General features: G+C 37.5%; 1 protein-coding gene across 1 annotated transcript in view; it reads right to left on the bottom strand.

The window, feature by feature from the left end:
- RHBDL3 (rhomboid like 3) overlaps positions 1-25,894 on the bottom strand; it is a 951,138-nt gene that overhangs the window by 507,910 nt on the left and 417,334 nt on the right. Inside the window, exon 8 of the mRNA XM_044068052.1 lies at positions 14,155-14,313. Within this exon, the coding sequence (XP_043923987.1) occupies positions 14,155-14,313 (159 nt within the window). The remainder of the gene's footprint in view (positions 1-14,154; positions 14,314-25,894) is intronic.

The raw sequence follows: 25,894 nt of genomic DNA, 5'->3' as shown, positions 1-25,894 counted from the left end.
GCACTGTTGAGCATGAGAACTGTCCCAACATCAAAAGGATTGACTCCTTTTGAAAAATTATTTGGAAGGGCTTATTATACACCCCAGTGGAAACTTCTCATGTCATCAGACCAGGAAGCTGATTTCACACTAGCTGAATATATGAAAAAGTTGAATTCTAAACATCTGTTGCAGTCAAATTCTGTTTCAGATAGAAAACAAACCGAGACATCAGAAGTGGCAGTGACGCCAGGAGATTGGGTGTGGATCAAGAACATCAAGCGGAAGAATTGGTCATCGCCAAGGTGGGAAGGTCCCTACCAGGTGCTTCTTTCGACACCCACTGCAGTCAAGATAGCAGAACGAGCTTTGTTGATACACCTGATGCACTGCAAGCTGGTTAAGAACTTTGAGTTGGACAAAAATCTTACCTCTCCATCGGGGCCCTCAGCACAAAGTCTGGCTACAAAGGGGGCTCAGATCAATAGGACTGATCCGTCTCAACCCCAGTGAAGAAACCATCGGTGCTGAAGGTCCTATTAGGACAGAGAGTAAGAGCACGTGTCCGAAATAAAGATGACGGAATCCAGTAAGATCCAAATACACCTACTTGGAAGACTCGGAGAAAACAGAAATGCAGAGCAACCATTTCCTCAAAAGTATTGCATAATCATCCTGTTGACTGTACTAGTGACAATAATCTTTTTGTTGTGGCCATTCCTTTCCCCAGCCACACAAATTGAACTGAACAAGCGTGCAGAGTGGCATGTAGAGTGGCACCCAAACTTTAACACTTACCAGGCAATCAAATATGTGTATGCTGAGACTTTCAATGTTTCGAATTGCTGGATTTGCACAGCTTTGCCAACAGCATATGGGGGGTTACTGTTAACTTCAGGTTCCCCTAGGAGCCAACAAGACCTGGGAAAACTTAATTTATGATACATCAGATGTCACATCACAAGATAAAGTAGCATTGCACTTGTCTGTTCGACACAAGGGAACTGTGTGTTTTTACAAGAATGATACAGTTCAGGTGAGTTGGAGCAATTGCAATGTGACTGTTCCCTATAGATGCTACACTAAACCTGATAACATCGGATCCTATTGCAACACGAGCTATGATTCACTTGTTGAACTGATGCATAGGACAATGGGTGAAGTAAAACATAATGCTGACCTCTATAGACAACTGTCTATAATCGACAAAAAAATGTTTCATGCAGAGCCAGGGCATAGTAAAGTTACTACTAAAGTAGAAAATTGTTACTTTGTATGTGGTAGGAAAGCATATAAATGGTTACCTGAGAATTGCTCCAGCAGTTGTTTTTTGGGCTACCTGGTTCCGACCATATGACACACAGCAGTTTTACCTCAAGGGAAAATTCGGAATGTTCGAGAAATCAAGAAGTCTGTCAATCCAGTGGGGCAAATCAATGCGTGCTGGAAAAACCATCACGCTGTGGGCTTAGGGAAAAATGGACTGTCACACATGGATTTGAGTGATACTGTTATATTGTGGGCAGGTGTACTGCCAGCATATGGAGCAATGAAATCAATCTGGGAACTGAGAAAATTGTCCAAGCTTCTCAAAATAATGAGCAATGCAACCTTTTCTGCCCTAGAACTGGTGACTGATGAACTGGCTGCTATGAGAACAGTGGTGCTTCAAAATCGCATGGCTCTTGACTTCACCCTAGCGATGAGAGGAGGTACGTGCGCTTTAATCCAGGAGGAGTGCTGTTCATATATTCCTGACCACAAACACGAGATAGACAACCATCTTGAGGTAATTCAGCAGGTGTCAGCCATGACCAAACCAGTACCAAATCCACTGACGGACTTTTTCCAGAAATTGTTTGGGGGGGGTAGGGCAGTATCCTGATGAACATTCTGATTGCCATCTGTGTAGGAATAATCCTACTGGTGGTATGTGTGTGGTGCTGCATCCTCTGCATAAAAAGACTGATTAAAGACTTTATAGACATTTCAGTTTCAGAAACCTTATACCAAGGTGCTGAACTTGAAGAATTGCTAAAAAACTGAAAATGCTTTCATGAGTTTAAACTGAATGACTCTCTTAACTGCAAATCCTGAGTAGGAAGAGGTTAGGGGAAGAAAAAACTGTTTATGCTTATCTTGAAAGTAGAATAAAAGTATTAAAAGGGGCGAAATGTTAGAAAAATATATAATAATAATGTGCATGCTTAGTACATTTGAGGTTTAAAAGGGTTAATACATTTATTCTGTTCACACTGCATGAATCTGCACAGCTGTTCATATATTCCTGACCACAAACACTAATACCTAATTTGTTATCATGACTACTGACTAATGATATTTTTTAACTTGACTAATGATATTTTTTTTTAACTTTACTTTGTATTTTAGATACTGGAGCTTATCTCCTTAGCCCCTTAACTGAACTTTGTTTGTCATCTACTTAGACTAGTCTAGGAAAACTGTATATTCATTTGTATTTTGCCTCATTACATTATATTAGTGTTAGTTTAGTAATGTTTTCGTAAACTGTACTGTCTTCAAGGGCGCCCGCAGGCAGGTGCAAGGGGGTGCACTTGCACCCCCCTGGATTTTCTTAATTTATCTGATGATGTGTGTTGAAATCGAAAAATGTACTGGCAAAACCACACATTTTTCTATTTCAACTTACTTTTTTTTTTTCCTCGTTAAACCTGCCTCATTCGGAGGAGATGCTGATATGCTATTGCGGGATGCAGTCATATGATGCATATGACAAGCAAGCCTCGATTCCTCCTCAAACTGCATCTCCCGCCTCTGACCATTGACAGTTGCAGCGTAGCCAATAGTTATCCAGATTGCCAGTGGCAGAGTGAACGAGAGTTGTGTGTTTTGTGACCAGAAAGAGCTTTTGCCTCAGAAAGATTATCGAATCGATTTGGTATGTTTGCAGCACTTAAGGTAAGTACTGTCACAAGAAAGAAGTTCCTCCTGATATTTTTTTTTTATATACAAAGAATCGATGTCAGTTATGTCAGCTAAGCTTCAAGCTTGGTGCCAAAAAGTTAAAGTGGCGCATTTGAGATAATTAAATGTTTTCCCCTCTTTAACTTTTCCTTAGTATATTTTAAGTAATCAGTGCAATGCCACATTTTCTTAAAGAAAGAAAAAAAAAGCCAAAATCAGGGATAGTCGAAAAAGGTATGTTCCGTTTTGGTTGGCGACACTAATGTCCACGTGGGTTTTTGCTGGGTGCTCTGTGGTTTTGTGTTTGCATTTTCTTCAATGTGTTGGCGCTTGATTAATTTTGATGAAACAGGTGTCCCCCCTCCCATGTGTAGAATGATGTTTATTCAAGGTGAAATGGTAGGTTGTGACAATTACTTTGTACCTCCTTTATAGATTCAGCCCTGCCAATAACTACAGACCAGTCGCATAAATATATTTTGTGACATTTATAGTGAAGCACATTCTTTAGATTATGGCCGATTAAAAGGAGTGAGTGGTCAACTTTTAAAATTGATACAAACCATGTATATTGCTGCTGCACAAGTAAAAATATACATTTTTCTCACTTTAGTTCGACTTGCTTTTACTTATTGCTTTCATTAAAATGAAACAGTTCTGGATGCTATGGCACTTGGAACAAATATTTTCTGCTACATTTTCCTGTTATAAATTTAAGTTGCAGAAAGACTGTTTGGCTCACATCCTTTAAAAACTTTACTTGTGCAAAATAATACATTCTCAGATATGGATGGACACTTAAGAGAATGCCTTCACTTTTTTTGTGTGAAATAGTTAAGGTCACTGCCCAGAATCTTTCTTAAGAGAAGTCCTCTCAATGGTATGCATGGATTTGTGGAGGCTGTTACAACCAAAAAACACCACACTCCACTTACTACAATGTCTATTTGAGTCACAAGACACTAGTACATTGGGGCTTGGTTTATAAATGTCTGACTGTGCCATAATTAAAATTTTTGTTTTATTGATTCAGCAAATGCTCATGCCCACTGAGACATGGTTTCTTTTTTTAAGGGTGCAAACCACCTGTAATTATGGATATAGAAACAAGAATAATACATTTTCAAATCAGACAGGCAAATGCCTTAAGAAAGGGACCAGTTTTAGTAGAAATGCTCCATGAGAAAGATTTCTAAAAAGTGAAAATATACACAGTGTACATCAGCATTAACACCAACTGCACAATTAGAAGCTGTAGGTGGAATTTATTTATTTATTTTCAAGTGCATTTTCAAGGAAATGTGAGCTTCAAGAGAAGAAAAGTTTACAACTGCTCATGCTAAGTCTACTTAAAATGTGCAACTGTTTTGTTTAGCAAATGGTATCATTATTGTGGTACAAAATTTTAAAGCAGTATTAGTAGCACAGCAGGTTGCATACTTGCGTCTTGATACAGAGGGCTGTAGCTTCAACTTCCACAGCATGTAAATTTGTATTTTAAGGGGTGGAGTTAGGTACTGCAATCCTTAGTATGCCCTCCTTTGGATGAGATGCCTAGTAACTTTAAACCTCTTTTTTAGCTTGTCACCCATTCCCTATTGTAATACACCAGGTTACCATTTCTTTTAATGTAACATAGGCAATTTATTCTTCAAGGGTAACAGACACTGAATTTGTAGATGAAATACTGAAATAGAAGTTGTTTTATAGCAACAGTCTCTTCATTAGTTTGAGATATTTTTAATGTTGAATTATTTAGATGACTTACTTCTGCAGAGATTGTGCATATTGACCAATATTGGTGGATTGTAATGACAGACGTTTGAGCGGCCTTTTATGGTTGAGATGTTCTGAACCGGCAGTTTGTCATTACTGGTTCATATGTTTTGTTTCACTGCTTACTAGAAAAATGTTCAAAATATAAATTTTAAAACACACTCTAACAAGTGCAGTCCTTAGTATGTTCTCCTTTGGATGAGACACCTAATAACTATGAACCTGTTTTTCATCTTGCCACGCATTCCCTATTGCAATTTACCTGCTTACCATTTATTTTAATGTAGCACAGGCAATTTATTCTTCAAGGGCAACAGGCACTGATTTTGTAAATGAAACACTGAAATATAAAGTTGTTTTCTAGCAACAACCTCTTCATTGGTTTCAGATCTCTTTAATGTGGAATTATTCAGATGACTTTTACTTCTGCAGAGATTCTCCATCTTGATTGATATTGGTGGATTGTATGACAGACGTTTGAGTGGCCCTTTATGGTTGAAATGTTCTGAATTGGGCAGGTTGTCATTATTAGTTCATATGATTTGTTTCATTGCTTAAAGTAAAATGTTCAGAACTATAAATTTAAAACACACTCTAACAAGTGGTGCTGTATTATACAAGGGATATAATTCAATTATTATATAGTATAATTAATAGTCAGGAAGGTGAATCAAAGAACTTTTGCACGGGTCTAAAAATGTGTGCAAGGACCTTATGATTTGAAAACAGCCCAAAGGTAAACTTACCACGCCACTGGCCAGATGAATTTTCTTTGAATGTGGCTTTCAATGCTGTTTCAGTTAATGTGGGTTTCAAAGGTAGAGACGTTTTAATGCCAAGTCAGTTTTCATTGTAAAACTATTGCTTTGTTTAGGTTTAGTAAATGTCTATCAGTGTTTGTGCTATAAAATTTGAAATAAAAGTTGTAAATGAAATCCAAATATCTGTAATCATTGTAGAAGTAAAGCATAAAACAGTATGCACACAGAGATTTGAACAGTGGATGATGTCTGAGAATGGGATAGAGTTATGGAAATCATTTATAAATATATTGAAGAGAAGGGGACTCAGTATAGAGCCCTGGGGTACCCCAGTAGGAGTATTTAGAAATGAGGAGGTGGCCTTTTTCCATTTGACTGCTTGAGATCTGTTAGATAAGTAGCTGGAGAACCAGTTCAAGGAGGAGGGAGATATGTTAAGTTTAGAAAGTTTAGTTAGTAGCAGGCTGTGAGAGAGTGTCAAAGGCCTTAGAGAGGTCGAGTAGTAGGGTAGAAACAATTTGGCCAGAGTCGGGCTTTATTTACAGTTTCAAGGAAGAAGAGGAGGCGGTCATAGTGCTATGATGTGGTCTGAATCCATGTGTGGGAGTTAGTAGGTGATTATCTAAGAGATGTGGAAGGAGTTGTAGTTGGATACACTTTTCTAGGAGTTTAGACATGAGGACAGAGTACCGATGGGGCAGAAGTTAGTAACATTGTTGTTGTTGCCACCTTTATGTAGAGGTATGATAAAGGCCCTTTTCCAGACTTGGGGTACTATACATTCTTGGATAGAGCGGTTGATTAAAATGCTAATAGGGTAAGCGATTGCTTCAGCAGCTTTGCTAAGAAAGTAAGAAGGGATGTTATCAGGAGCATTGGTGCATGGCTTCAGTTTCATAAGGAGTTTCTTTATAGTAGAAGTGGGTATAGGTTTAAATGAGAAAAAGGAGTGTGAAGAGGGAGAATTAGGGGCAGATGAAGCTGATGAAGTAGTAGGAGTAGTGGAGGGATGGGAGTTAGTAGATGGGAATGAGGAAGTAGTAGCAGAGTAGGGTAGAGAGATGGTTGGGGATGGTAAGGGAGTTTTGGAGAATGTAGTGGTGTTAGAGAAAGATGATGTTAATTTGGAAATGGATTCAATGAAAAGAGTTAAATTGGGTAGCCAAGTCTTGGTCAGGAGCGTTTGGGTCTGGGGTAGGGGTATCTGGTTTGCTGGGGTTAAGTAGAGTAGAGATACCTTTCTAAAATTTCTGAGGGTTTGATTTTATTATTGTTTTGAAGTGTGGATTTTGTCGGTCGAAGATTATGAGCTTTTTTACCTTATTTCGAAGTATTTTATATTCATTGTAATAAAAGGACAGGATTACAGTATTTTCAGAAGCTCATTACATTTTATTGCAGACCAGTGTCTTATAGCATTGTCTGTGTGTTAGTACACTTGTAGTTGGGTGGCCTTAAAGGTATATGGTAAATAAGCATTGCTACCTTACTTAAAAGCCAAGCCCTGCAACAACTAGCTCCACACTGAAGTCAAAACACAATAGCTCTGGTGGGTAAATGTACTCTGTATCAAAAAAGGCAAATGTTTAAAATAACTACAGCTTATGTTCAAACACAATAGGTAGTGATGAAACAATGCTCTGCTAAAAATGCTTTAATGCTTCACATTGCTGAGCTGCAGATCAGTTATCACTGGCTACCAGGATTTCACCCACTTCAGCTCAAGCACTGTGCCGTTCAGTGCAACCTTCCCAGAACTAATTCAAGTCTGACCAGAATTATTTGGTGTGTGTATAAGAGGGAGGTAGCATACCCCTCAGCTGCCCAGATTTTTGCCCCATATTCCTCCTAAAAGGATTGAAGTTGCTAAATGAGACATTTGAGTTTTAGATGTCATGCCATTTAGAAAAATGCATACTAACACAAATCCTGTTACTCTTGCAATTTTCTAAGTTTCTGAGAGCCATATATATAATCTATCCCTATTTATTTTAGGCTTTGTCCAGATTTCTTGCACTAAGGTTGAGGCCTTGAGGGGTGTGGTATGTTTGTGAGAGAGAAAGTGAAATGCCCAAGTTAGAGTTAACAGGTGGAATTTTCAAGTGCATTTTCAAGGAACTGTGAGTTAAGGCATGCTAAGTTCACTGCTGCTCATGCCAAGCCTATTTACAATGTGCAACTGTTTTGTTTAGCAAATGGTATCTCTGTTGTGGTATAAAGTTTTAAAGCTATGTTAGTAGCACCACAAGTAGAATACTTGCATCTTAATGTAAAGGCTTGAGGTTCTATTCCTACAGCATATACATTTGTATGCTGCAGTCCTCAGGATGTCCTCCTTTGGATGAGATGCCTAATAACTATGAACCTGTTTTTCAGCTTGTCATCCATTTTCTATTGCAATATACCAGCTTACCATTTTTTTAATTTAACATAGGCAATTTATTCTTTGACGGCAGCAGGCACTGAATTTGTAGATGAAACACTGAAATATACACTTGTTTTCTAGCAACAACATCTTCATTAGTTTCAGATATCTTTAATGTGGAATTATTCAGATTACTTTTACTTCAGCAGAGACACTCAAACAAGTGCTGCTGTATAATACAAGGGATATAATTCAATTCTATATTATAATTAATACAATCAGGTAAATCAAATAACTTTTGCATGGCCCTAACGGTGTGCAAGGAGCCTATTGCTTGAAAACAGTTCAAAGGTAAATAACCTGCCACTGGCCAGATGCATTTTCTTTGAATGTGGGTTTCAATGCTGTTTCATTGAATGTGAGTTTCAAAAGTAGAGAAGCTTTAATGCCAAGTCTGTTTTCATTGTAAGACTATTGCTTTGTTTAGGTTTAGTAAATGTCTCAGTGTTTGGGCTATAATGTTTGAAATAAAAGTTGTAAATTAAATCCAACTGCCTGTAATCATTGTAGAACTAAAGCATAAAACAGTATGCACACAGATTTGAACAGTGTCTACAGTAAATGGGGAGCAATAGCCAAGTAATGGGACACTGGAATGGATGTGTGGGCGGGGCTTGGGGTGGGTGGACTTGGGCGTGGCTGTGTTGGCAGGGGGCGGGGTGAGCTATGTGGGTGGGGCTCTGGGTTTGCACCCCCCTGCAAAAAATCCTGCGGGCTCCCTTGATTGTCTTATTCTGATAGTGGAGCTTTTCTCCTCGGGCCTCTGCTGAAAATGGACATGTATCCAGCCAGACTAGCCCGGTTAACAAATGTAAAATAAATAAATAAATAAAATATTAGAAACTTAACAAGAGACATTTCATTTCTGCTAATGTCATGAAAATAACAAGAGACATTTCATTTCTGCTAATGTCATGAAACTTAACAAAGAGATATTAATTTCTGCTTATGCCATGATAAAGTATGCAGCTGCTAGAAGCTTTGATAAAGAAAACAATAGATGCTTGAAAGTATAAACCATAGTCAGCATTACTTGTACCAAAGCTAGAAATGTACCTTGAATCTAGACAAAATGTAACACATGTATTAGAACTGCACAATTGAAGAACTGAAAAGTTAAGGTGGGCTAAAATAAGACCAAGGCCAGGTTGTTTTTCTCAAAATGTTTTGCAAGCTAGCAAATAATCTAACCTAGTCAGCAATAAGCCTAGTAACATTTTCTGTAGAACATACAGAAAGCTGTGTCTAACTAAGTCAGCAATAGAATAGTAAAATTTTCTGTCTGACATGAAGAGAACTGTATAAGAATAACATACTGATCACCAAAAGAGCTAGACAAATCTTGTGCCTACATGCTTTGTCTCGTTGCTGCAAGTAATAAAGGGTGCCTTGCTTGAACCTAACGTGCATTGGTCTTTGAAGTTTTTTCCTTTTACAGTACCATTCTGATTTACTCATGAATGCCCGTTTTGTGGAGCAGACAATATTTGTGCTATTTCATAGCTTTCTGTTTAACATTAGAACACTTTCTGTAATTCTGCTTCTAGGTCTTTGGCTTTAGAATGCAAAGTACTTATGAAGTATTGTCTGTGGAATTATTTACTCAAGTTTTAGTAAGGATTCAACAATGGCTAAAATCATGGGTTGATGGGTTCATAAACCTCTATCCAGGCCTCTAGACTGGGGAATCTATTTCTGAAAGTACATGTATTTACAGTAGTTACCAGAACTCCCTTTCTTTGCCCTGTACCTTCCAGACTTGATACCTAAACAATCTGTGATGTAAAATGATAATTGGATGGCAGAGAGTAAGGCTAGCTTGGTTAATGTCAGGTGACGTTTTGTCAGAACTAAATAACTTGCTTTTTGAGTATAAATAATTTGATGTATGCCAGTACGTTTCTGTTTGATCAGTAATATAAGCAATGGAAGTAGGCATCTTTAGAATTTAAGAGTTTCTCCTGCTGACCAACAATTAAAAACTTGGATCTCCATCTCACAAGAGGAAATAGTACCATACAGCCACCTGTATAAAGAGTTGTTTTCCTTGGAGTAGGTAGGTGTGAGCTGGGTAAGGCTGGGCCCTGTCACCTGTAGCCTCCACCTATGCCTGTTAGTGGCAGGTCAAATTCTGCCAGCCAGTTTGCTTCCCGTAACATTACTACTAGGCTGTCCCATTAAGCCAGTGTAGCTTAAGATACGAGTAAGAACAGCACTAAGAACTTGTACAATTCTCCCGAAGGCTTAAGTACACTGAATAAATCAACAGTTAGGCCGATAATAGAGTACAACCTTTGTTTTTTTCTCCTTAATATTGGCTGACCTTGATATGCTATAACTCATACAATGGAGATTCACAAAAAATAATAAGAAATATCAATATGGCCTATGACCAAAGGCTTAAAATGAGTTTATATAGTTTGTTTGTGTCTTTCGGCTTTTTCCCGGTTAGGGGTCGCCACAGCAGAACTCTGGTCCGTTAATGAGTGGCAGTTGATTTTTACATACCGGCTTGCCAGGCCTGACGCACAACCTTCAACGAAGGTATGCACATTCACGCATGTTTCCATGCAGAAGACGCTCTAGCTGAGAATCGAACCGGACAGCGTCTTACTGTGAGGCGACAACGCTACTGCAGCACCATCACTGGGGGTTAAAATGAGTTTATATAGTATATTTATATATATATATATATATATATATATATATATATATATATATATATATATATATATATATATATATATATATATATATATATATATATATATATATATATATATATATATACACACACACATATATACATTAGTAAGGAGCAAATTATGTCTTGACTTTAAGCCTCTGACAAATAACATTCTGAGAAAACATTTTGGTTTGATTAAGGATGAAAAGTATCCGAGCAACAGATGTGATGGACTTACATATAATATTAAATTCAGAAAACAGCTAAGACAGATCATTGAATCTTGTAATCCTTAATGACATTTGAAAAATACGGTACCAACTGAAGTGAAAAATGCTAAACTTAAAATGGAAAAGTATTTCACAGATAGGAAATTTCTGTTTGGGATAAGGCAGTCTGCATTACTACAGGTTCTTACAAACCAAAATGCAGCAAATCTAACTATGAAATTATGAAATCCCAACACCTGCAGTTGTTATTTCAGTGATTTGCAAAAGTTACATAGTAACTATCCCTGACATTTAATATTTTACCATTACAAACATCCTTAATCACTGCAGAGGAAAACATCAACAGAAAAAACTGAATTTAAGACAGCCATGTAATATGTGTACATGCTATTAAATATGGCAGTGTGAAAACTTTATGGTCCATTCAAAAGATTTTACTCTTACTGACCTTTATCAGTTTTACAGAATGATAATATCCACTCCTTCAATTAGGAGTTGGTCACTTTGCACTACTACCCATTAGGAAAGGCCGTTCCATAAATAATCTGTGCCCCAGCAAACATTACTTGTTTCTTTAAAGTTGCAATGCTTAATGCTCAGATTGTGCCCTTACCGTTCATGGTTTCTTTATCACAAGGCAGTTATGTAGGACTTCTAGCACAAAATGCAATTACCACTTACTAATTCTTTATCAGAATTAGTCAGCTACCACTGGATTTTTGGGAAAGCAGCAGCACATTTCACTTTAATGCAGCTCCAAGCCTCTGTCCCAGCAGTACTCCTTTACCACTGAGTTATTCTATTGGCAGCCCTTGAGAGAGGATCATCTTATGTTTGTAAGTGTAGCACTACTTCAATTTAACTTACTTTCACCACTTGTGAACCACCCCTGTACTGGGGTTAAAGTTGTTGTTGGGTATAGATTCACTGGGTGATAACGCTAGGCAGTGAGCCCAATGACTGTATGTGTGCAGGCACCCTTACCAGTGACTTCTCACACATGTCATTGTGGTAATCTGTTTTCATATGTTTGTAACTTAGTGTTAATATTACTGAAGTTCTGTAAGATGTCTGCTTTTTTATTTACAAGTCTGGAATGAGTTTCAATATCTTGTACTCACTGGCTCCTAGGATAGACTCTGGCATCAACACAACCCCTGTAAAGGTAAAGTGGGGTTATAAAAAATGGATGGATGGGCATGTGCAGATAATCAAACTGGACCATTTGGGCCCTCTTTTCAGCCATGTTACATAATAAAGTACGGACAGCAGTTTGCATATATGAAATGCAATTATTATGAAATCCTTAAAATAACCTTGGGACCTAGGTGGACAGTAGCCTCTCCTTTGATAATCACATCACAACAGTAGTCAGGAAATCCTTCTACGTGGGACACCATCATCACAAAAGGGTTCTCATCCAGGAAAAAAAAGAAGTCATTGTTTCCCTCTACTTGACACTCATTAGACCCACTATAGAGTACAATGCCCCTTTTGGAATGCACCTCACAAGACATCTGCAGCAGCTGGAAAGGCCACAGAAGTATCTCACAAAGAGCATTACTGGCCTCAAACAGATGCCCTACACTGACCATCTCAAAAAAACTCCAGCTTTACTCCGTAGCATATCGCCTACTCCGAGGTGATCTCTGCCTAACATACAAAGCTATGTCAAACCCAGAGCTGTTGGACATGCTACACCTAAAGAAATCCCAACCCCTCCGAGCTACACGATCTAGGGACCTAAACCTTGTCACCACAATAAACAGGACATGCTGGATGGATAGATTCCTGTCCCAGAGACTTCCCATACTCTGGAACAAGCTGCCCATCTATATCAAGCAAAGTTCCTCATTAGCACTCTTCAAGAAAAATCTTGATGAGTGGATGGGAAATAGGAAATTCACCCCCGGGATCACTTCTGTGGCTCTGCTCGACAGGGGCACAGGAAAATAACTTTCTTGGGTGGCGTAAGCCAGGGAACCTTGTTGGCTAGGTTTACTTAGGCCCTTGGGCCAATAGCCTAGTACCTACCTATGAACCTATGAACCTTTAAGACACCATAGGGAGATGTGACACCATTAACAACCAAGGTCAGATGACCAAAGATCACTACTATCTATCTATCTATCTATCTATCTATCTATCTATCTATCTATCTATCTATCTATCTATCCCTTGTCTTGCTCACTGTTTTGACTTTATCAGACCTACAAAACCAATTACTTACGGCAAGTTTATGGCATGCTAACCTATATGTACACCTTTTTATAACAGCACACAATTAGTGGTGCCTACAAGTATACTGATAACTGTATTTGCATCTACCTAAATATCTGTCCTATTCAGCACCTAGATTTGCATTAGTTATCTAATGTCTATATATGCATATGCACCTACTGTAATGGTTGCCCTTATACTTTTATAATTTCCTGTATCTATACTTTTATTCTTCTTTGCTACAGTCTGCTGTTGCTTGACTTTTTCTAAATTGTTAGCATCTTTATGACATTTAGGAAAACTTACAAAAATTTCCTTTTTAATATAGTCCCTCAATAAATTATCACCAGCTCTTAGTCCCCATTATTTTAGGGGAAAGAGCTGTACAAACTCTGGTTTAATTTAACAATACATAACAAGAGACATGCAACTATATTTTGTTGTTTTAAATACAAATACATTACTCAGAACAGGTATAAAAGTGTGGAAAAGTCCATTATATTTTACAGGCATAATATATATGTCAAAAGAGGTAAAAATTAAGCAGTTGCAAATGCCGCAATAATGCAAAGCATCACGGGTAAAATACACATTCTATTACCTGACTACTGCATATATATTTCGCAATATGCCTGGCAGGGAATATGCTGCCATATGCAGGGAAGAAGCCTTAGATGCCAATGGGTGGGATGAAAAGGCCGAAATCTAAATGTCAGTCTAGTGGAGTTTGTGTCTACGGGCTCCAATGGTGGATTACATAAGGTAATAAATAGGTTGTAGGATAAAGTGCTGCTTTTTTCCTGTTTGTGTCACAGCAGTATGGCTAAAAAGTTTGAATAGCAAATACAGGAGAGAGCAGGAAGCATGCAGGAATCTGCCTGTATATAACCTTGTTTGTTTGACTGTCAGAGATTTCAGTGCTGGCAGTTACATCAATGGATGGAATGCAAGTCAATCAGCCATCAGTGTTTGCAAATTTATTCATATATCAGAGCCAGGTAACACAGGCATATTTATGTTGCATTACGTTACACACCAAACAACAAAAAACAGGTGGAAAGTTCCAATGACTTGTATTTTCATGCAGATTACACTGTTTGTTGGTATTTGTTTTCTAAATTCAATGCTCACCATATTGACAAAGTCCTGATAGCAGATCTTCCCATCGGAATTATTGTCTGCCAAGGCCAGAAGAACCTCCATTTTGTGTGGGTCGAGTTCTGAGCCATAAGTCTGGAGAAGACCCCGAAATTTCTCAGTACTGATATAACCAGTGTTTTCAGGATCAAACTGGCAAAGCAAAAGACAGTACACAGAACAGCATAGGTAATGTGGAATGCAGCATCAAAATACATGGGTCGAAGCAGAGCAAAGAATAGGTCTTGGCACATGCCTGCCAGCATACAATGTATGTTTTAAAAGCATGTCATCACTGTACATTAACAACATCTGACATATAGGTAGAATTTATCACATGCTATACCATGACTAAAAATTACTGAAAAGTTATAAACACTAGCAATGACAATGGGTTGTTTTTTTACACCAGATCACTCATATAAAATATTTTTTTATTTGCCAACTATAGAAACTAAAAAACAAACATCCAAATGTATGCATTATTTCAAAAAAACAAACTGGTGATCAAATGAAATATTACTTTCTTCCACCTACTGTATCTATAGTATGAATACTGATTGAAGCTCAGACTAAGATACAACAATACTCACATGCTACTGTACATGGGTCAATACAATGCGCATATTTATTGCAATGCTGTTACAAGACAACTTGCTTCTGCTAGTTAACTATCGTGAATTCTTAAACTTGTTGTGACTTTCGGCTTTTCCCGGTTAGGGGTCACCACAGCGGAACTCCAGTCCGCTAATGATTGGCAGTAGATTTTTACGTGCCGAGTTGCCGGCCCTGACGCACAACCTTCAACGAAGGTACGCCCATTCACGCATGTCTCCACACAGAAGACGCTCTAGCTGAGAATCGAACAGGACAGCGTCTTACTGTGAGGCGACAATGCTACCGCAGCACCACCACCGCAGTCATCGTGAATTCTTAAATCGGGAATTCTTAAACTAAACATCTGTATTGTGATATGATTATTTAGAATTTGCTTTACTCTGTTCCTCTGCTTTTCAAAGAGTGTTACTGTTTACTAGCATGCATTATTTCATTAGCCTGAACAAAAGATATGGTAGAGCCATTTTACTGACTAGTACATCAGCTTTCTGTTCTCCCTCCCTAACTGTCATTCTGACAGGTGTCCTACTGCCCCATATCCTCTTCTGGGCTTACTGGTGCTCAAATTCACCCTTGGTCTAATGCCTGAATATGCCCCATCCTCCTTTGGGCTTACGGGCACTTGAATTCACCCCTGGTCTAATGTCTGATTTTCAGCTGAATCCAGTGAGGAACATAAGGGCATCCTGTGGGGTTTGCTGTTCATCTTCTAGCCAGTTTTTTTTATGTATGACCTACCCACTTTCCCTGTTTCTCTCCCCTGTACATGTTGACATATATCTATGGACAGTTCCCCTTTTGGACCACATACTCCCGTATGCAGCCCCATGGATGAATGCCCTCCAGGATGGAAATGCCCATCCCTCCCTGCTACTCTGTCAGTTGCCTGAGCCACTAATCGAACCTGGGTTGCCTGGGTCATAGTCAGGGCTCTATCCCACTTTGCCACTAGAGTGGCTTAGTACATCAGCTTACTTTGGTTAGTAGGATAATCTAATAATAAAGGTAATGAGCTATAAACTGATGTGTCACACAAATATCGGTTTAAGATTCCCAACCTCCACTTGATTACTGTCTATGACCAGGTCCAAAGGAGGGCAGTTGATAATCTGCTTCATAACAGCAAGGTAAGACAGTAGGTAGAAGTTACTTCTCAGTCAATCTGACTGTTGCTATAGGGAGATTACAAAGTTAGCGTTGAAGGAAATAATTCTGAAACATCTGCAAACCGGTGGATTACATAAGCAACATAGATTCACAGCATGAATGAGACACAAATCAAATCTTAGAAGAGTTCTCTGACTAACATATCAGAGTACTGGATCAGAAACTTAGGTACTAATGGAACCTCTTAAACTTTAATAAAGTATTTCATATGATACTGCATAAAATGCTAATAAATAAACTATACTGACTTGAAGTAGATCAGGAGGTGTAGCATGGGTAAAATACTTCCTAAAAATTAGTCAGACAGTAAATAATAAATGCGGTTTACTCAAATGGAAGGATAATTTATGTGTAGTACCACTAGGGTCAGTAATGGAACTGCTTGCAATCAATGTCTTATGTAAGTGAAACTGCAGAAGGTTTGAAGGAAAAGGCTGCCTTTTACCTGGTGACGTGAAGTTGCGCAGGATGGTCGGTTCATAAGAAGAATAAGGAAAGACGGAAAAAGACTTGGTATGATTGGCCGAATGGTTTAAAACATGGCAGCTTAAACCCAATGCAAAAATGCAAAATAATGCATAAGCAAAAAAAAATAAATAAATAAAGGATCAGAAGAGGAGTAGATAGCCGAACAGGAAGCAGCAGCAAGAACAAAAGTGGGAGGGGCCTGGAGTAAGTAGTAACAGATGAACTAAGGGGCAGTGAGCGGTGCGAGAAAACAGTAAGTCCTATATTGCACAGCTTATAAACAAAGGGATTGTGTCCAAATCTAGGGATGTAATAGTCCCCTTTACTCAGCGCTCATTAGGCCAGTCATTGAATATAATGCCCCTTCTGGCATGTATCTGTCCAGACACATGCAAGAACTGGAATAGCTACAGAGATACCTTACTAAAAGGATACAAGGCCTAAACAACATATCCTACATGGACCGCCTCAAAGCCCTGTCACTATAGTCAGTATCCTACAGACTGCTAACAGGTGACCTATGCCTGGCATACAAGGCAGCCTCTGACTTATTACTGATGGAGTTATTGCAAATCAGCAAGTCAAATGGCATTATAAATACTCTGTCTAGGGATCTAAACCTCTTTTGCAACATCGACAGAATGTTTTGGAGGGACAAGTATACTTTGCAAGGATACCACTGCTATGGAACATACTCCCCATCAGCATTAAACAAAGTTCATTCCTGTCTGTTTTCAAGCACAGCTTAGATCCATGGATGGAAAACATAACATTTATCCCAGGACTACCACCTGTACTACTAATGGACAGAGGCAGCTCCTAAATGCTTTATCCCATGCATGGGTCCCCTCAAATTATCTGTGGTATGATCCCAGTTATTCTTATTAGGGGTAATATATAATTATCAACAATGGAATGGGTGTGGCCAATCTCTAACCAAATGGGATAGGTTAATTCAAGCAGAAAAAGGAAAACTGGCTAGGCTTACAATGGCCTACAAGAGCAGCTTGTGCTAATACTTACCTATGAACCTATGTAAGGAAGCTTAGTGAGTGCTCGAATCCACCGGGGAAGTGTAACCATTAGAAAACATGACCATTCCCTGTTGGATTTAAAAATCTTTACCGTAAAAGTAATTTGCAACTATTATACAGGCAAAGTACCTGTGATGAGAATATTACAAACTGCAAAAGAAAAAGTCTTGCAACCCCCGTATACCCTGTTATTCACCTTTATGAAAAAATATGTGAAAAAGAGATTCGTGCCTTACTGGACAGCAAATGTAACCATCAATTTTACAACTTGAACAATGAAGAAAGACACATTTTAAATTCAATGGTGAACAACAGGGAAATTAGGTGCATGAAACCAGATAAAGGGGGGGGGTCTTGTCATTATGTACAACATGGACTACAATGGATGCATGTTGAACCTTTTATGTGACATGGAAACATACTGCCCTGTGTCCCTTAACAAGATCAACATAGCTTATAGGGGCATCAGGGTGGCATTGGAGGAGTTTCTTCTCTTTAAACAGCTTAATTCTGACTTGTTTGGATTTTAAAAGTACAGGATCCCATTATTCCACCTATTTTTGGGATTCCAAAAATACACTCAAACACACAGGACCCTCCATTAAGGCCAATCATAGCCTTAGCAGGATCCATGATAGAATCCATGGCAAAATTTATTGGCAACAAGTTAAAGTACTTATTTCCCAGGTTTAAGCACATACTTAAAGATTCCTGGGACTTGTTGGACAAACTTAGAGATGTTTGCTTTGACTCAGACACTGTGCTTGTTACCTGTGATTTTAAAAATCTTTTTTCTTATATACCACATGAAGAGGGGTTTGACGGTGAATATTACAAGCAAGTCACAGGTGTTGCTATGGGGGCTGTTTAGGTTCTATTGAAATGGGAACTGTCTATTTTGTTTAACATTCCCTTGTTTAAGTTCTGTAAGGGATATTTTAGATGATTTGCTGTTGGTTTGGCAAGGGGACACTGTGCAGTTAGAAGAATGTTTTACCCTGTTGCATGGACACTGACTTTCTAAAATTTACACATCAAGTAAGCTTCCATGAGGTTAATTTTTTAGATATAAAAATTTTGTGGTCACAAGATGCAGGACTGGAGACTCGCCTGTATCGAAAACCTACTTACTGCAACTCTTTTTTGTTTTATTCCAGTTGTCATCCCAGCCATAAAAAGACAATTTATATGAGCCTCTAGGCTTTCATCTAACGATGGCTGGTATATGAGGGAAGTTGAAACAATAAGCAACATGTTTCTTGAGGGGCTTTCCCAACCATCTTTTGGAAAGTACCCACAAAGTCATTAAAGCTGAAAGGGTAGGCAAGTACAGCCGGGTTGTGCAATGATAATAATATTGTAAAAACAACCAACTTTTGTAACAATATGATTTTGCACTATACTCTTGATGTAAAGGGTATTGAAAATATTATTACAAAAAACTGTTTTTTGTTTAATTGTGACAAAAACACAAGATCTATCGGAGAGTCTATGCCAAGTTTTATATAACTTCAAAGATTTGCTGGAGAGGAAACCACAGGAGAATGGGGGTATTTGGCCGGCCACTGTAAAATGTGGGAGATACAGACAGTGCAGATTTATTGAAGATAACTATGGTGGATGGTTGCACAGTGTGGCCAAAAAATGGCTTTGTGGAAGTAAATTTAATTGTTTCTCTGAGAGAGTAGTGTACCTTGCTATATGTCAGTCCTGCCAGGCTTTCTACATTGGCAAGCCGATTAATGGGTTAAACTGTAGAATTTACCAACACATATATAGCATCTAGAAACTTGACAATAAAAGTGCACTGTCACGCCATTCTATGGTTTGTGATGGTTTTGACAAGTTTAAGTTTCTAGTGTTGGAGCAGGTTCACAGTGGCCCTTTTTGTGGTCACTGGAAAATTTAATGATGCATAGGGAAATGGTGTGACAACTAAGATTAAATGCCACCAATTCCCCAGGCTTAAACGAAAGTGTTTCCATCACCAGTGAACTTAAAAGAAGACACAATACGGTTTGAGATTTTTTTGATTTTTTAACAAACTTGTACATAGTTATATATTTTTACTGGCATTTAGTGCTTTAAATGTTTTTTTTTCTTACATTGCTGTTCTTAACCAACATTTAGTTGTGCATGTTACTTTTATTAGAGGTTGGTCTATTACACATTGATTGGTTTATCATTGGGGGTGGGGTTCATTTACTTAAAACGTATTTAAACTAGTTTTTACTTTGTTTTGTGGTTCTGAAGATGTCAGTATACTGATGAAAGCACCAAACCACGTTTATTTGTTTTAAATTAAAAGTGTTTTGGAGTTTTTTAAGTTTACTTCGATTTTTTCTTTTGCCTGCTACTGGATTGCCAAGTGCCAGGGTGTTTGTGCTGTTCATTAGAAAACAAGTACTAACATCCAATAATAACCATAATGCCTTCAGTTCTCAAGACTGCATCATCATGTGGACATAAACAGTAGAGGGGGAGAAATGCAAGGGAGGAAACTAAACAATTCTAACTACAACCTTATTCCCTAGATGCCAAAAACACCTGGCTATACAGAAATCATGGCTCACTGGAAAATAATACAAAGAATATAAAGTGTAATAAAAAAACAAATTTAAAACAGTGAAATATTTCAGGAATAAACTCCTTTCATTAGTCATGAAAAACTTATGCAAGATTTATAAAGACCAGCACAACCTAACCATCTATTAATAATATAAAGGAAGCCTATCTGGGAACTGAGAACTTTCACTCAGATGTCTACTGTTTGCCCATTCTACACTCAATTGACTTTACTCATGCCTGTGTGATCTAACTATTCAGGGTCACTCTGCTCTAGGCCCAGGGACACATTGACATTCTTTTACCCCACTCTTCTGTCTGTTTAAGAATGTATACCTTGCCACTTGGAGGCAGTACCTTGGGAATCAGCCTCCTTCACCACTTGCCGTACTGCATCTTGCATGTTATTCAAATAATCATACTTAAATAAACAAAAACTACAGTCACACCATACCTCTCAACCTTCACACACTAAAAATATCTATAAAGGCTCCTGAAAAGTAGGTATATCCAACTAAAATATCTGGGTTCCTAATTAGCTTAAAATTTGAATATCAAAAAGCTCATACATTTTTCCACTTCCAGTAGGACTGTGGGATACTACTTAGCAGCAGAAGTTTAAAAAACTGACTGACAAAAATGACTCACAAATATAATTATAAAAGACACAGTGTAAAAGTTGGAAACTCTACCTCAGAAAGTCGCTTAGTTTTGCATCTGAAAATGGGAGATGTAAAAGCTGGGTTCTCTTTCCTTAAATTATTGGTGCCACCAATATGTTAATGATGCTGTCAAGTTTCCTGTTTATTAAATAGCTTTGAAATCTTGTATAATGAGTAGGGGGCATGATTCAGAAAATCATGTCAAGGGATATGCTAAGCTTGAGATTAAGAAAGGACATCCAAAATAGATACAGCATATGAAGGGGTAAATCAAGTCCAAAAGTAGGTACATACTTCCAAAATAGCTATGTGTGGGTCACACTCATAGTAACTCCAGAAAACTGTTTTACTGCCCCAAATGAAAACATCAAATGTTTTCATTAAAAATGTCAGACTGTTACGGAAACCTTTTCATACAAATAAGCATATTCTGGAATCAATTAACACACACACACACACACACACACACACACACACACACACACACACACACACACACACACACACACACACACAAATTAACAAGGCTAATGTTTTAGTGCTCTCCTTTTAGAAAAGGCTTTACACTAATGATCTTATTTAGCCCAGGAGTAAATTCTGAAATTTTCATGTAATATTCTTTAGTTTCAAAAACAATATTTCTCCTTCTCTAATAAAAAGATGAGCAACATCTAGTAGGTGAACTGCTGAATCCATTATGCATAAGCAAGTCTTTATATGATACATACTCCAGCTTGGATTTTTTTAATTGCACACTAATATTTGTGTAGTCTTTCATGCAACTTTCTTCTTGCTTCACCTATATAAAAGTGATTATATTTTTACAAACAGCAACATAAACAAAAAAGTTTACAGTTACAATTCACAAGTATCTTGGAGGCATATGTTCGTTTAGTAACTAAATACACATACCTAAACATTCCAGACATACAGCTTCAAGTCAAACAAAAGCTGCAAATGAAAGTGCACATTTTATTAGCAACTATTATACAGTTACATGTCATTGTTATTCAAAATTGAGCATGCTGATTGGACAGCTCAACCAGTGTGCCCATTGTAAATCAGGCATATACTGATATAAAAAATATGGCCGCTAAAGTACTATCCAGCAACAAGCCTTTTCTAGTGGAATATGCTACAGAGGGACAGTGCAAAATAGAAAAATCAGATGTGTTCTCAAAAATAACGTTACAGAAACATATCTGATTTTCCTTCTTTTTTTGTGCTGTACCTGCATAAAACTTGGCAAACTCTTGTATCTCTCAAGCGATTTGTCGGTGTTCTGGATGGTCGGTCTTCCTGGATGTCTGTTTTTTCATCTCGGTCATTTGGATTTGGGTAAGTGGGTTTTCGTGTTTCTGAAGGGGATCCATATACATATATACAGATAGATATTCTTGAAATAGGCTGTTTTTTTTCAGGAATATGACTGTTTTGTGAATATTACTGTGGTATAATACAAGAGTAAAATTAATTCAGGCAGAGTCCACATTGTTCAGTAATAATGTGTCGAAGTGTGCTATAATTTATTTTCTACTGGTGAATGACATGATCCCACCATAGCCTATTTTAGGAGACAAATAAGGTGCTTCTTTATTTCATGAAGGGGGAATTTGGACAGGACACTAGACACATTATATGGAAATAAAAATATGATTTCCAAGCCTTCTTATTATATGATATTATATTGTTATATTGTTTTCTATTATATATTATACCACAGCTTTTGTTAATTAACTCTATTTACTTTCTATGTGAAGGGGCTATTCTCAGCCATACTAATATGGGATTCAACTATAAATAAAAATATTGTTTTAGCTAATGAGCATTACAATGTAAAGTTAAGTCTGTTATAACTTCCACTGGAATGTTTATGCTAATGACAATGTTGATTATCTAAAAAAAGTTTACAGAAATTGTGTCAGATCAGCACCAGTATGTGCAGATCACACCTCACACCACATGACTGTGTTTTATCAGTATCAGTCTAGTTTCTAGAGTACAGGTCATGCCATATATCCAGTAGCATCATCAATTTTAACTCCCACGTGAGCAGGCCAAGGCAGACTATTCAGAGGATCTGATGTGTCCCTTTTCTTTGTGTGGATTATCCGTGACACAGCATTAGTAAATTAGTAGACTTGTTCTGTTTTCTACTCAGTGGTTGTGAACAGTGATTACATCAAGCACGTGACTGCCTGTAAATGCAAAAAGGAAAGTGAAGGCACCCTACTCAATACATAGCAACAGCAGAAAATGTAGAGCAAACAATTTTCTTATATTTTTTTTACAAAGCTTTTAATTTTGAGTGCAACACCATTTTCTGTATTCATTTAACCATAAGGGTTGTATGAGGACTAATTCACTCAGGTAGGGGCCATAAAAACAAAAAAAAGTGCAGCTAGGTATGTAGTGTAGTGGCATATAACAAAAAAATGAGAAGTCCAAGTGCCAAAAAATAAATTGCAACCAAAGAAAGTTTGTTTAACTACATAGGGTATTTAAATATAGTGTTTTATCCATGATCTACATCTGCGGAAGTCTGTTTTAAGATGAAAATGTGTTGGGAAACAGGGTGTTTATGTGCTTTTTTACTTGCAATTTAAGGACTCGTGTTTTGGATTAGTAAATTGTGCCTTCAGTCTTTCCAGTGCTGGTCATTCTTCCAGGGGGCCTTTTTCTTTAGTGTAGTAGCATCTAAAAAATAGATTTATGCTGGTATGAGGCCTGAGGGCTGGGAGTTCAAGATTCCTGCAGAGCTGTTTTCTCCACATAGGGCTAAGCAGGTTATCTAACATGCTCACTTAGTGAGAACAGTTTAGATAGCAGTGCCACCACAGAAGATTCGAATGCTAGCTAGAAATAGTATTTAAGTAAGCATCTATCAATAAGCATTTTATCTGCTGACATAAATGAGCCACAGAACAAACTAAAGAATGGAAAGTCACGAAACTGGAAAGAAAGGCGACCAGATAAGCTAATAATCCACAAAGTTTAGTAAGGTATTGTGCAGTTTCATCCAGTGTACTATAGACTTCATCAGAATACAGTTCTGACCCACTTGATGTGAGGATCTTTCTGAATCCTAGGCAGTATGTGAGCAACACAGTTCCTGGCTAGAGAATGAAGCCAGCTAATAATACCCTAAGGGTTACACTACTGTAAAGCAATAGACAATAAGGTATACTGTTGCTAAGAGAAAGCTTATATAATGAAATTACTAACAATGGCATACACAAGCAAGAAAACAAATTACTTTAATATTATGAAATACATTAATAACGTGCAATAATTAGTAAATTAAATAGACTAAACTTGCTAAAATTAACAAACTTAATAATCTGACACAGTGTCAACAGTTCAGATTTGTAAGTAGCTCATTTGCACAGTGTTTATACATAGACTAACAACTGGATGCGACATTCCCTCACAAATATTAATTAAGCATTTCAAAGGCACCAGATGAAAAACAAATGGTTAAATGACAACCACTCAGGAATGAGTTCATTGTTCTGTCGTTCTGCAACCAAATCCTACTACATGAAAACAACAAAACATACATCACACCACACCACTGGGAGACTATGTCAAACTGAGCACTTTTTATAAATTAAAAATTGCTTTGTCCACTGATTGTTTAATAATCTTTGAAATTAAACTGGATCCAAAAAAAATTGAAAAAAAAACAACCAAGTCGTGACATATTGATCTTTACTGTGATATTATGTTCTGATTGGTTATAGCACAAAATGCCCCGATCAGGGCTGCCATGTTGACATGATTGTATTTTACAGATAAGATTTTTTAACTACATGAGCTATTTAAGTATGTTAAGAAGACTTACACTTAGACAATGGGCTAAATCTATACTGTCAACCCTAATGGAGAACAAACGTTCTCCAGCAGGGTATTAAAGTACAAGGAAAGCCCATTTCAAAATAGGATGCAAGGACTGAAAAAAAAAAGCAAATGGATGCCATTTCACACTCACTAAATGCAGATCTGCTGTTAAGCAAAATAATAATAAAAGAAAAGATTAAAAAAAGCCCCACTCAACTGAATGTTGTAACTAAGTCAAGTAAATATAACATTAAAGGACAACTTCACCTTAAGCACATGAAAGTAATTCACCAGCATAGCCCCAGTAGTCAATATAACAATTGTTACAATAATTAAAAATATACTAAGCTGCTTAAGGTCCAGTTAAAATCCTATGGTGCACTTACAGAGAATGTGATTTGAAGGTTCACATGACAGATTTTAGAAGGACTACATTATTTGCACAGTAACATGATTGTACATAGAGATATGAAAGGAGCAAATACTTTGAGGGATGCAGCATGCAATGTGAAACTGGGAGACTGCTGCAAGCAAACGTTTACAGACAATATTTTCAGCAAACTGATAACATATTTATTAAACAATAACCAACACACTATCTGTTGTAAGTGTGTTGGACATTGTTTAATAAATATTTTATCAGTTTTCTGGCAACGTTGTGGATTTTTATCTATTTTTTTATTTGTGGTTCTGGAGTTTACAGACAATACGTCTGTCAGGAACAGGCATTAAGTCTGTTATAGGGACCCCCTACTGGATGAGTCTTGAAGTTATTAGTGGAGAGGGCTATAGTAGGAAAGCAGATATCTGGAGTGCTGGCTGCACTGTTGTAGAAATGCTTACAGAGAAGCCTCCATGGGCTGAATTTGAAGCCATGGCTGCTATCTTTAAAATTGCTACTCAGACTACTAGCCCCCAGCTCCCTCTCTATGTTTCAGACCATTGTTGGGACTTATTGAAGATAATTTTTCTGAGGCCAAGTTGAGAGCTTCAGCTGAAGAACTCTTAAGGCACATGTTTCTGCATTATCACCAGTGCTAGCCTCACCTTTGTTTTTGTTTTGTTTTTTTTTGTTTGTTTGTTTTTTTTGTCTGATGCATTTATTTTCTATCTTGACTGCACTTTCTAAAAGAAAAATGTGTAAACCTTTCTTTTGATTCAAGGTTTTTCCTTGATTGTAATTAATTAATTAATTATTCATGTCACAACATTTTATTAAAAGGTTGGTGCTTTTGTTTTATGCTTATCATAACTTCATTAGTTCTTTTTAGCCATTGATCCCTTAAAAGGTTCCCTCAGAAATCCTCCAGACACTAAAAATATTTGACAGTGGGGATCTGCAGTCCAATCATCTTCATTTCATGCCCCCTCACAACACAC

The sequence above is a fragment of the Protopterus annectens genome, chromosome 4.part0, assembly GCF_019279795.1.
Source record: "Protopterus annectens isolate FY-2018-M chromosome 4.part0, PAN1.0, whole genome shotgun sequence".
NCBI classification, from domain to species: domain Eukaryota; kingdom Metazoa; phylum Chordata; order Ceratodontiformes; family Protopteridae; genus Protopterus; species Protopterus annectens.
The sequence above is the reverse complement of the archived record's forward strand: the minus strand, read 5'-3'. Positions and strand labels throughout refer to the sequence as shown.